The following is a 13547-nucleotide window of genomic DNA, read 5'->3' as shown; positions in this document are numbered from 1 at the left end:
ATAAAAAATTGATAAGAAATTCAGTTTGCCAAAACAACAATAAAAAACAGCAGATCTAAAGAGTTTAAGGATAGAGAGATTTCACACAAATGTTTATACTGGTTCATTCCAAATCCAGATCTACATCCATTCTTCTCAGAAACCCTAAGGAAATCCACTAAGCAATCACACCTTGATCACTTACACCACAACCAAGAAAGTGACCTTGAACACCTCAAGACACACACTCTTCTTGGCCAACACACCAACACTAAGATTGCTGATCTTGATCCCTTCAAGAACACACAGCCAATCTTAGCAAACATAGAAATGAAACTTGTTCAGCAGAGTATAAGGATTACACTTGTTACAGAAGATAATCTGAAATCAATACAAGCAGAATTCTATTTCACACACTTTGATCAATCACAAACTCTAAGCAATCTCAGCTCTTTGAAAAACTCAAAAACTCTTTTCAAAATCTTGTAAAAGATTGTTACTCAAATCTATTATTCTAAATTTATTCAAAGATGTTGTTTGTTATCAAATCTTAACAAACTCTTAAATTGCATTAAAAGATTGGTCAAAACATTTAATGACTGGAGCGTAAGCAGTTAAATCATTTAAAGCTCAGTCAAAGATAAAACAATTTTTCTGTTATGGTCCCAAAACAAACAATCGGTTGTTTCCTCGAATCAATCGATTGTTTTGGTTTTAACAGCTCAACCATTTGAAAAACAGTTTTCAATCTTTTCTCAAAACATTTAAGTATAAACAATCGGTTGTTTCGACAAAACAATCGGTTGTTTTAACTTAGTTTGAAAAACATTTTACTTTCACAAAGATTGAGAATGCCTATGCTTTAGATTTAATCAAAGGGTGGATTACAACACTCAAACTACCCAGAACTAAACTAAACCAGCAGAACAACAACAAGCACAGTAGAGGCTTCAACATCCTTCAAAGGGTTTGGATTCTTCAAAGCTTGAACACCACTTGGTTCAACAAGTTCTTGGTGGATTGATTCTGGATGCACAACTCATGTTTCTAATATGATGCAGGGATTCCTTTCAACCCGAACCATAAAGCCAAATGAAAAGTTTGTCTTCATGGGGAATAAAGAGAAGGTTCTAGTGGAAGCAGTCAAGACTTATCGTTTAATCCTCGACACTGGATTTTATTTAGACTTAATGGATAATTTTTTTTTGTACCTAGTATATCTAGGAATTTAGTTTCATTGTCTAAACTTGATGTTGCCGGATACTCTTTTAAATTTAGGAATGGTTGTTTCAGTTTATATCAGCGTACCTATTTGATTGGATCTGGTACACTTTATGATGGATTATATAGATTGAATCTCGATAATCTATATGCTGAAACTCTTATGACCTCACATCATAATGTTGGCACTAAACGTAGTTTAGTGAATGAATGTTCTGCTTTCTTGTGGCACAAACGTTTGGGACATATTTCCAAAGAAATGATGGAAAGATTAGTAAAGAATGAAATACTTGCAAGTTTGGATTTTACTGATATGAATGTATGTGTGGATTGTATTAAAGGAAAACAAACAAAACACATAAAGAAGGGAGCCACAGGAAGTATTCAGCTTCTTGAAATTATACACACTGATATATGTGGACCTTTTGATGCAAGTTATTTCAATAAAGAAAGGTATTTTGTCACCTTTATTGATGATTTTTCACATTATGGTTATGTCTATTTACTGCATGAAAAATCACAAGCAGTGAATGCCTTGAAAGTTTATATAAGTGAAGTGGAAAGGCAATTATACAGAAAGGTGAAAATTGTCAGGTCAGATAGAGGTGGTGAATATTAAGGAAAGTATAATGAAAGTGGACAACACCCTGGTCCGTTTGCTAAGTTCCTTGAGAGACGTGGTATTTGTGCTCAATACACAATGCCAGGTACACCAAACAAAATGGTGTTTCAGAAAGGCGTAATCGAACCTTAATGGATATGGTTAGGAGCATGTTAAGTAAGTCAATTGTATTTGTTTCATTGTGGATGTATGCTTTAAAAACTGTCATGTATCTGTTGAACAGGGTTCCTAGTAAGGCAGTTCAAAAGACACCTTTTGAATTGTGGACAGGAAGGAAACCCAGTTTGAGACACCTGCATGTTTAGGGATGTTAGGCAGAAGTTAGAATATACAATCCGCAAGAAAAGAAATTGGATGCAAGAACAATCAGTGGATATTTCATTGGTTATCCAGCAAAGTGAAAAGGGTATATGTTTTACTGTTCTACCCATAGCACAAGAATTGTTGAATTTGGAGATTAAGGAAGTCAGAGTACAAGTTCCTTTAACTAGTACTTCAATTTCAAGTACTGTTGTTCCTAATGTAGTTGAACCACTCAACGATGATGAAGAACAACAAATTAATGATCACGAGGCTAACAATGAACATGTAGTAGAACAACCACAAGAAATAAAATTAAGAAGATCTCAAAGAGAAAGAAGGTCAGCTATTTCGAATGATTATGTGGTTTATCTACAAGAGTCAGAAAATGACTTAAGTATTGATAATGATCCAGTTTCATTTTCAGACGGAATCAATGATGATAATTCTGATAAGTGGTTAGATGCCATGAAAGATGAGCTTAAATCAATGGCACATAATGATGTATGGGACCTTATAGAATTTCCAGAAGGATTCAAGAGAGTCGGGTGTAAATGGGTCTTTAAGACTAAACGTGACTCTCATGGCAATATCGAACGTTACAAGGTCCGACTTGTTGCCAAAGGTTTTACTCAAAAGGATGTCATTGGCTATAAGGAAACATTTTCACATGTTTCTAAGAAAGATTCCTTTAGAATTATCATGGCATTAGTAGCTCATTATGATCTTGAGTTGCATCAGATGAATGTCAAAACTGCCTTTTTGAATGGAGATTTAGAAGAGGATGTTTATATGGACCAACCAGTGGGGTTCATTGAAGAAGGAAAGGAACACATGTTGTGTAAGCTCAAGAAATCAATATACGGGCTTAAATAGGCTTATAGACAATGGTATCTTAAGTTCAATGATATTATTTTGTCCTTTGGATTTTAGGAAAACATTGTTGATTGGTGTATATATGTGAAGGTTAGTGGGAGGAAGTTTATATTTCTTATTTTGTATGTTGATGATATCTTCCTTGCAACTAATGATCTTGGTCTATTAAGTGAGACTAAGAAGTTTTTCTCTAATAACTTTGAGATGAAAGATATGGGTGAGACATACTAGGTGATAGGAATAGAAATATTCCGTGATAGATCACAAGGACTATTAGGTTTGTCTCAGAAAGCATATGTAAATAAAGTTTTAGAGAGATTCAGAATGGATAAATGTTCAACATCTCCTGTTCCAATACATAAAGGAGACAAGTCTCATGCAATGTCCAAAGAATGATTTGGAACGGAAACAAATGGAGAATATACCTTATGCATCTATTGTTGGGAGTTTAATGTATGTTCAAACTTGTACACGACCAGATATTAGTTTTGCAGTTGGTATGCTTGGTAGATACCAGAGTAATCCAGGATTGGATCATTGGAAAACTGCAAAGAAAGTTTTAAGATACTTACGAGGAACGAAGGATCACATGCTTACTTATAAAAGATTTGATCATCTTGAGGTGATTGGATATACAGATTCAGATTTTGCTGGCTGCGTGGATACACGAAATTCTACATTTGGTTATGTGTATCTTTTAGCCGGAGGAGCAATTTCATGGAAAAGTGCGAAGCAGACATTCATTGATGCATCCACCATGGAGGCTGAATGTGTGACATGCTTTGAGGCCACAATTCAGGCTAATTGGTTGCGAAATTTTGTTTCAGGACTTGGAATTGTTGACAGTATTGCCAAGCCGCTGAGAATTTATTGTGATAACTCTGCAACCGTCTTCATTTCTAAAAACGACAAGTATTCCAAAGGTGCTAAACATATGGAATTGAAATAATTTGTCGTTAAAGAAGAAGTTCAGAAACATAGAGTGTCAATAGAACATATTAGCACGGATCTTATGATTGTTGGCCCTTTAACAAAAGGGTCACCGCCCAAAACATTTACTAGTCATGTTGTAAATATGGGCATTATGTCTACTAGTGAATGATGAATGTTGTTATTAAGGCTTATTTGACACTCTGAGCTCATTGATAAATAAAGTTTCTGAAATTTATGTTTTCTACTTTATGTATATGCATGTAAATTATGTTGTTATTGATGAAAAATGACATTATGTTTGAATCTATTATGGATTTCTCATTATAAAGTCATACTAAGGAGAACGAATGATATAATAGCACATGGAAGGAAATGTGTTGATTGAAATGACATGTAACCGCCATGACTCTTATTATTTATGTATCCTTGATTTTGATTAATGATAAAACTAATTTATGTAAGGCCTTTTAAATGCGCATTTATGTAATTATTAAATCATGAAAGTATTATAACTCATATGAGTCAAGTGGGAGAATGTAAGAAATTATGTAAATTAATTTCTATAAAGTGACTCACATGACTTAGAGTTTGGGCTTTGGGCCCCAATATGATTTAATAATAATAATAGAATTAAATGCCCATTGGTTAACGTGAGAATATATATGATGATATAGCTAATGAAAACCGACATCTGATGGAGATTGGGAACTAAAGGCTATAGGGTTCTGTATCTGCAAGTAATAGTTGTCTCACTGTTAACCATCACGAAAGTGTGTGACAAGAACGGAATTGCTAAGAGATAGATTGAAAGAAACGAGATAAAGTAATTGCTCAAGTAGGATCACTCATGGATCAAGGTAAGTGCCTATTCCTTCCTGATTGTATGGATATATGTGAGAATCATGATATGATAAGATCTGTATGTGAACACAATTGTATGTGTTCAGTTGTATGTTAATTCATGTTTTAATTTACAGTATGAACTTATTTATTTCAATATTATGGAATAGGTATCATGAATTATTATTTTTTTGTTAAATTTTTTATGTGAAGTAGACTCTTACGAGTCTGCGAGTCGGGTTTACAGGCCTCCTACGAGTCTGAGTAGGCTCTTGAGTCTCAACCATGGTATGTTTATAAAGGTGCTACACCAAAATCACCATACTTGGAAATGGTTCAAGTTTGACGGTTCTTTATGTTAGTTTAACATCTTTGTTATGTTAGTTCAACATCTTTGTTGGAGATCTCATATCAACTAAAAATTAAATATATTTTATAGTATATAAGTAGGTGAAAACCTCACTTTATAAACCAATTTTATAAGATTGAATTAGACTTAAAGTCCAATTCTTAATAATCTTTTCCATCTCTTATCAATTCTAAATTCTAGAATTAATCTCACCTTTAACAATTTATTTGTCTCGCCAAAATCTTGTAAGTGTTAGTAAGTTTTCACTTGATAAGTATATGTTGAGTTTTACCCCTTTCATTGTCTTGTCAAATCATAAAACTCTTGTAAAGTTATCCTAGAAGGAAACTTGGGTATTAATGTTAACGGTCTCTACCTTCCCTAATCTTTTGGTATTGGCAACTCTTCAAAGAATATTCCTCTAATTCTTTTTATATGATTTCATGAGGTTGAATTTGTATTTTGTGTGATATTGAATTTGTTTTCTTAAGGCATGTTTCCAAGAGGTGAAGATCATTTTGAGACAAAAATTGAACTCAACATGCGTGAGATAGTTTCAGTACAATTCTTATTCAAGTTTCATACAAATGAACAATGACAAAAAAATTATTTTAGTCTTTTATCAATTGATAAGTTTTCCAGCTGGTTATGGAGTAACTAATACAATTATCCTTCTCGACGTTGGAACTGGGTATAAATAGCATAGTTAAAATGAAAAAGGCACAAAAAATTATTTGTGATTGTAAATTACTTAATATAGATTGAGTGATAAAAAAAAACTTACTATACATTGATATAGAATGGAGTCTTCCAATTCATTATGAATTTTAATATCAGAGCATTATTTCCACTATAAGAAAAATTCATTTTAACTGCCAACAAAAAGCGGGGGTTATGGGTGAAGTCTACTCAAGTTTGAATGAGGGTTGAATAATATCCTCATGCAACATCTCAGAAAGGAGTGAGGTAATAACTTCTTTGTGGTTATGCGGCTAGCGATAGAGTTTCACTTTGATAGGTGAGGTATTAGGTAACAGAGGAATATGGTTGTCATGGGGTCTTTTGGGACCCACGAGGTCTTTGAAAAATGCTTTGATATTCTTGAAGAAGCGATTGGATGGGTGAGGGTAGATTGAATAACGGGGAAGTGGGGTTATCACATTCAGTGTCTATGGGTGTAGGGAAGATGGTTTGTGGTTCCACCAATAAGAGGTGTAAGGAATCAATAGAATTATTAAATAGGTAGTGACAAAATTGGTGAAAAGTGGTGGTTGATGGGGCAGGTGAAGTGGAGGCATGTAAAGTGATATGTTGGTTGTTGTGTGTAAAGGCTATACTGGGTATTGAGAAATCTGCTTGGATGGAGCCTAGTGTGCTTAGTCATTCAATGCCCAAAACAACATCTGCTCCTTCAATGGGAAGAAGGTAAAAGGGAATAATGAATGTGGATTTTTAGAGAGATATGTCCACTAATGGACAAATACCTTGGCACTTAATGAAAACGTCATTTCCCACCTTTACTGAAAGGGGTGGGCTGGGTGAGATGGCTAGGTTTAAATGGTGGGCAATGCGAGGTTGAAAAATGTTGTGAGAGTTGTCCGAGTCAATTAGGACGATAACTGGAAGGTTATGAATTAAACCTGTGAAGTTAAGGGTTTTGGGAGAAATTATACCTGTGAGGGCTTGAGGTGAAAGGTGAAAGTGGATAGTATTAATGTAATCATCAAATGAGGAAATGTCCTTTGTGGGGTCAATGTTGGGTACTGGGTCACCCAAAAGCAGTAAGAAACGAGAAGTAGTGCATTTGTGACCGGGAATGAATTTTTCATCACAGTTGTAGCATAAACCTAAGGCTCTTATTTCTTGCATTTGAGATGAGGATAGACGTTTGATAGGTATAATACATGATGGTGATGGAAGGGTAGTGGGTGTGGGTGGGTTTGTGGAAGAGGTTGTAGTGGCAGGTTGATGATAGGACTATGTGGGGAAACGGTTCTGTTTGGGTTTGGAATCTTTGAGTTTGTCTTTAATAAGCTTAGTTAGACCAATGACCTGGGCTATAGAATATGGGTTCAATATGGTTAGCTCTCTACGTATTTCAATATTCAAACCCGAAATGAAGCAATTAAGTATAGTCTCGGGAGTGAGACCCACAATACAATTGCATAATCGTTCAAACCTGACTTGGTATTTTGTGATTGAAGTGGTTTGCTGGAGTTTGAACAACTCTACTTGATGATTGATATATGTTGATGGGCCAAAACGAAGTTCAAAGGCCCTTGTGAAGGAATTCCAATCAGTGAGTAGGTTTTTATTGTGCAGCCATTTAAACTAGGATAGAGCTTCTCCCTGCATATGAAATCCCACCATGGGAAGGTGCTGGTCTGGGGGTATTTGATAGAAGGAGAAATATCGGTATGCCTGAAAAAGCCAATCTAGTGGATTGGTACCATAAAAAAGGGGAGGTTAAGTGTTGGTGATCTTAGGGTAGGGGTGGTAGGTTGTTGATGGTAGTTGTGGAGAGGAGTGGATTGGGGGTTGTTTTGGTGGAGAAAGGGTTGTTACCTGATCCAGGAGGGATGTAAAGGTAGAATGAAGGTGGTCATTTGTTGCCTCTAGGGTAGATTGTCTGCTAGAGTTGCCTCTAGCTGGCTTTGAATCAACGTGAGTTGTGCTTGAATGTTGTTGATGACCTCTTCCAGATCTTTGGAGGCTCATTTAGGAGGCATGGTAAGAGAAAGCACCAATTTTTTAGGCCTTTGCCACTGCTATACTAAACTAGAGTTAACCAAAAACCTTTTCTGCCTTCATTCATACTGCTTAGTCCCTTTCAAGGGTAAAAGAGGGTCATGGGCCTTACAATTCTTAGAGAAACAAAACATTTTAAACTGAAAAATACATAATAATAATGGCAGACTTCCCAATGAGTAACGTGGGCCTATCCTATTATAAATCATTCATCTAGTTGGGTTGCTTTTTGGGCCTTGTGCTTGTGTATGGACCCATTCTAACATACGCATTGGATTCTAAATTTGTTTCGGCTTTAGCAAATATAACTTGCCCCAATGACATTGGCAAAGCTGACCAACTATATGAGAATTAATGAAAATGTGTATTAGATCTATGTGGAGGAATAATGCACGATCTAGAACACAAGCTTCATATACCTCTCTAGTGCCAACGTTGCTTCTTTTACCTCAACCAGAGTTCCCAGTAGAGTAACAATCTTTTTGAAACATTCTGTTCCACAATTTCAAAGGTAAACCCATGCATCGCATCCATACCTGTTTATCAACCGCTATGAATTGGTCTTCCCATGGGATGATGGTGTCAAATAAATCTTCGAATCACTCTTTATTCTCCTATTTGACCTCCTTAACACTCACTTTGTTTTCCCCATCTATAAAACATGGAATTCGCCCAAAAATTTAACCTTTATGGAATTGTAGCCTCCTAGGATAAAACTTTCATTCAGAGATCCTACTTTGCTTAAATCCGAGACTCTCCCAATATAACACTCTTTTAGCCATTCTTTGGGTGTTTCTTCCACTTTGAAGTGTATAGCGTGTGGTCTTGCCTTGTTTTGTGATTGTGCTCTATTCCTATTCTTGACAATGTGGAAGATTGATTTGTTCCTTTTTCCCTCCACACTTTTTTAACCACTTTCTCTTCCATTGTTGACTTCTCCTTTTTGTTTATCTTTCCATTCCTTTCTTGTTTCTACTGCCCTGTTGTATTTGGGTTTCTTAACATTTAGTTTCCAATTCCCAATCCAAATTGCATCCAACTGTTTCTCCAACTCTCTAGAGTTCTGCACACTCTGAAATCTAACGAAATCGAACCTTTGTTTCTTAATGTCCAACCTCCCTCATATGAAAACATTCACCCTTCCCATCTTTAGAATTTATTTCTTTGAAATCGAAGGAGAAGTTTGAGAAGAAGAAAGTTATCCTCCCTCTATAATCCATTTGTAAATAGAGAACCCGATGTTGAAGAGAGAGAAGAAATCGTTTTTTTATCACTTGTATTTCTTTTACCTTGTTCCTAAATATTAGTCACTATTTTTAGACACCTAATAAGAAGGGTTCTTCTAGTAAATTATTAATAAGTATACTCAATCCAAAATTTTATGATATTAGATTTGTAATTTTCTTATGTCTTAATTATTTATTTTCATATATTCACACTTTTCCTAGAACACTTTGTACTATCACTTAGCACAAAGATAAAGTTGCTTTTCTCGTATATTGATGTTGGATATATATATATATATATATATATATATATATATATATATATATATATATATATATATATATATATATATATATATATATATATATTCTCTTTAGATTAGGCCACTATACGAATAACTTAATAGCTAAGAATGGGAAGTACAATTTAGACAATCGTTATCACATCAGAAAAGAAAAGATAATATTAAGTTAGGGAATCTCAGTGAAAGCAAAGCACACAGACAAAAGGAGATAAGAATGTTGAAATTCTCGAACCATGCAGTGACAGACAAATAAAAACAAATGCTTCCAATTGCGGTGTCCTTTTAAAAGCAAGAAGAATCACAAGTGAGAAGGGTGAGAGAGGTCAAGAAAGCAATAGAAGAGGGTCTGCAAGATGCAACGCTTCAGCAACTCAGTGATCGGATTCTTGAACTTTTTCACTCTCTTGGCATCGATACCCATCATTGGGGCTGGTCTATGGATGGCAAGGAGCACCACAACCTGTGAAAACTTTTTCCAAACCCCACTCTTGGTCATAGGGTTCGTGGTGCTCGTGATTTCCCTTGCTGGTTTCATAGGGGCATGCTTCCATGTTGCATGGGCACTCTGGGTGTACTTGTTCATCATGGTGTTCCTCATTGCTTCCCTCTTTGCTTTGACCGTTTTTGGGTTTGTTGTTGCTGCTCAGGGTGGTGGAGTGGAAGTGCCTGGTAGGGCTTACAAGGAGTACCATCTTCAACGTTATTCTCCATGGTTGAGGAATAGGATCAATGATCCTCAGTATTGGAGCACCATTAGAAGCTGCATTTTAGGGTCCAAGACATGTTCAAAGCTTGCCCTTTGGACCTCTCTTGATTACATGCAGAGGGACATGTCCCCCATTCAGGTATGCAAATTTGCAGCTTCTTTGTTGTTTAAGAGGATTTTTTATATTCTACAAACTCAATGAATTCTATAATCAAACAAATTGCTCAAATTATACAATTTTGATTAAATCACAATAATAAACATGTATTTTATTGTAAAATTGTCAAAACAACATTTTGTTAAAACAATAAAACACCTTATCTTTTTCAATCTTTTTCTGCTATATCAAATAATACTATCTTTTACTCTCATAACCAATTTCATGTTATTCTCTTCTTTTACTCTCATAATCATACCAAAATAAGGAGAAATCTACTTTCTTAAAAATAATTGAAAAACCCTTCCACAGTCTTCCAAAAATTTAGTTATTTTCGTCTCGTTTCTATAAAGTGAAGGGAATTTGTCTACTAAGAAGTAAGAACATAAGATGAGAGTTTAATTAATCCTCTTGAATGTTTCATTCAATTGTTTTTTAATGTATAATATTTGGTCTTTGCTCTTGTAATTGGGAAATTTAAAGGTCCAAAATGAGTCTATAAAGCAGTTTGGTTCTCTTTTCCACAAAAGAGATTCCCCTTCGAATCTTTATCACTTGCATCAAATGCGGTGAAATCAGAGACATTATATAACTATTGCACATAAAGAACAAAAAAAAAAGTATACCCTCTATTTTAAAATACTATATTTTAACACTAAACATTTCTTCACATTTTAAAGGACAGTTTTTTTCTTTCCAAATTTACTCACGGATAAAATAATAAATATATTAATATTTTGATTACTCTGTCTATGAAATTTCTAGCTACTACCATTCAATAGTTACAAGCAATTTTTGTGAAAACATGACATTTTAATCTTTCTTTTTTCTAAGTTACTTGTTTATTAATATTTTAAACTATGTAAGAAAACCTTGAACATAAATTACTTTAGAATGAAGAGAGTACTAATTAAAAATTAATTAGTTAAATAATTTAATAATACAATCCCTTTTAATTTTTTTAATCCATTCTTCGTTAAAACTTATTTAAAAAAAATACATTAAAAGTAATATATCAATTAAAATATAGTTATTTTGAAAATGATTTCACGAAAAAATTGAACTTATTTTTATAGTCCAAACTAATACCCATGAGAAATAAATTAAGAAAAGTATTTAAAATCATGCATTCTAACATGTAGTCTTTGGAAAAGTTTATTAAAAACAAAATATTTGAGAGAAAAATTTATTAAAAACACACAAAAGCTAAGAGAAACTTTTATTAAAAACAAAAAAGATTAAAATTTTTACCAAATAAAAGGTAACTCTCGCAATTTTGTTTTGTGATTCTCAATAAAATTTAACTGACAAAAGTGTATGTGAAAACGACTATGTTCAGAGAGGTGTTTCTAACATTTCTTGTAGAATAACATTGTAATGATTTTTTTTTTTCTTGTTTGTTACGGGATAAACTAATTAATAGAAAAAAAAATACGAAAAAAATATTAAATAAAAATAATTAATTAAATTAAATATTATTTTATATATTAAAATAATTATTAATATTTAAAATAATTTCTATTACTATTTCTAAATTGATATTTAAGTGGTTATCTAAGTTTTAATTATTAACTATTTTATATTTTAAAATCAATATTTGAAAATCTTTTAGATTAATAATAGAAATTAGTTAATAGCTAAAATTTAAGTAGTCATTTGAATACTAATTTAAAAGAATTTATTAATAACGCAGAGTGGGTGTTGTAAGCCACCAACAGCGTGCAGTTACAACGAGGAAAGTGTTACAGTGTTGCAAGATTCCGATTGCTACAAGTGGAACAACGCCCCCACACTCCTCTGCTACGACTGCGACTCTTGCAAGGCTGGTGTGCTGGAAAACATCAGAAGAGACTGGCACAACATCTCTGTTCTTAACGTTGTCGTTCTTGTGTTTCTCATAGGGATTTATTCCATCGGTTGTTGTGCCTTCAGAAACGCTAGAAGAGCTCAAACTGATTATCCACATGGTCATAACCGCATGACCAAAGTTAAACCCAGATGGGACTACTATTGGTCAGTACAGTAACCTTTACTTTCTTTCACTGCTGCTTTGCAACATAACAATATTTAACACTTTATTAGGTTTTACAAAACATGTTTAATATCTAGGTTTTATTCTTCTATTTCAAATTTGTTTTACATTCACTACAAAAACTTATGTTAGATTAGATATTAAGATATTTCAAAACTTATATTCGATTAGATATTAAGATATTTCATTATTTATAAGTGAGTGTAAATCTCATCTTATGAGCCGGTTTTATGTGGTTGAGTTAGGCTTAAAGTCCACTTCTTAACATGGTATCAGAACCATTTTCGAGTTCATTTTAGCGAAAATTTGTTGGGCCTATCGTGTCACCCGCTATCAGGTTGTTATCGAACCACCTATAACATATATCTCCATGCACGAATTGGTAATTTTGGTATGAGGAGTGTGTGGAGATCCTACGTCGATTAGAGATTAGTAACCGTTTTCAAAATAATGAGGAGGATAAGAAAATGTTAGAAAAGGTTTTGGTAGTACAAAAGGAAAAATATGGATGGTCAAAAGATTGAAGAATACTTTAACCGGAGCATCTCTAATGATTTTGTGTTGTGTGAGTATTTCTTTTGTACATAGAGCTATAGTTAAAGTTTGCATGGGAAAAAAAGGTTGGTATTAGAGGCTTTAATTATTTTCTTTGTTGGAAATGTGAATGACAGGTAAATGTTGCAGCTTTTTGTACATGTGACACCCACATGAACATGCCAATCTATCTTTTCACTGCAAACTAATGCTTTTTGTCTCTGCTTTTTCTTGCAGTTGGAGATGGTGGTATAACAAGAAGGAGGAGCTTTTTTGAATTTATATGCATGCAACCATCACTGTGTGTTCTTGGTTAATAAAAAAGAAGGCACACATTTACTTGTTTCTCAGTGAATGCTCATAGAACAGTTATTCAAAGCCTTTTGTTTTTGTACAAATCCTTTTGCTTTATCTCAAAAGATTATAACAGATATCTGCTTTCCCACTTTATTATAATTTACACATTTTTTGCTTTTTAATTTTTGAGCTCCTGTCTGTAATCTATTTTCCATTATTGAATAACTGTATTTTAAAAGTTATTTTCTCATTAATTAGTAACCTCTTTTTGCATTCGACATTTTTTTATTCCTTTAACGATTTCTTTTAATCTCAATGCTAAATATGTGTAAATTTCAATACATTATATCAATTTCAAGGCCTTTTTCAGAACAAATTTAGTCTATTTTCGAAAAAAAAAAATTCAACTTCTACATTTCAAA

General features: G+C 33.6%; 1 protein-coding gene across 1 annotated transcript; it reads left to right on the top strand.

The window, feature by feature from the left end:
- The first annotated feature begins 9587 nt into the window (after positions 1–9587).
- Positions 9588–13307, top strand: LOC137837275 (tetraspanin-6-like). Its single transcript, XM_068646235.1, has 3 exons — positions 9588–10244; positions 11956–12275; positions 13066–13307. Exons 1-3 carry the CDS (start codon positions 9753–9755, stop codon positions 13103–13105), a joined length of 852 nt encoding a protein of 283 aa, XP_068502336.1. The 5' UTR covers positions 9588–9752; the 3' UTR covers positions 13106–13307.
- Positions 13308–13547: the final 240 nt, after the last annotated feature.

The sequence above is a fragment of the Phaseolus vulgaris genome, chromosome 4 (assembly GCF_000499845.2).
Source record: "Phaseolus vulgaris cultivar G19833 chromosome 4, P. vulgaris v2.0, whole genome shotgun sequence".
Taxonomy (NCBI): Eukaryota; Viridiplantae; Streptophyta; class Magnoliopsida; order Fabales; family Fabaceae; genus Phaseolus; species Phaseolus vulgaris.
The sequence above is the reverse complement of the archived record's forward strand: the minus strand, read 5'-3'. Positions and strand labels throughout refer to the sequence as shown.

Bases quoted from the DNA above. Each gene is read 5' to 3' on its own strand.
- LOC137837275 (XM_068646235.1), top strand. From the start codon at position 9,753: ATGCAACGCTTCAGCAACTCAGTGATCGGATTCTTGAACTTTTTCACT. The intron at 10,245-11,955 runs GTATGCAAATTT...TTAATAACGCAG, and splicing joins GGGACATGTCCCCCATTCAG to AGTGGGTGTTGTAAGCCACC. The intron at 12,276-13,065 runs GTCAGTACAGTA...TTTTTCTTGCAG, and splicing joins CCCAGATGGGACTACTATTG to TTGGAGATGGTGGTATAACA.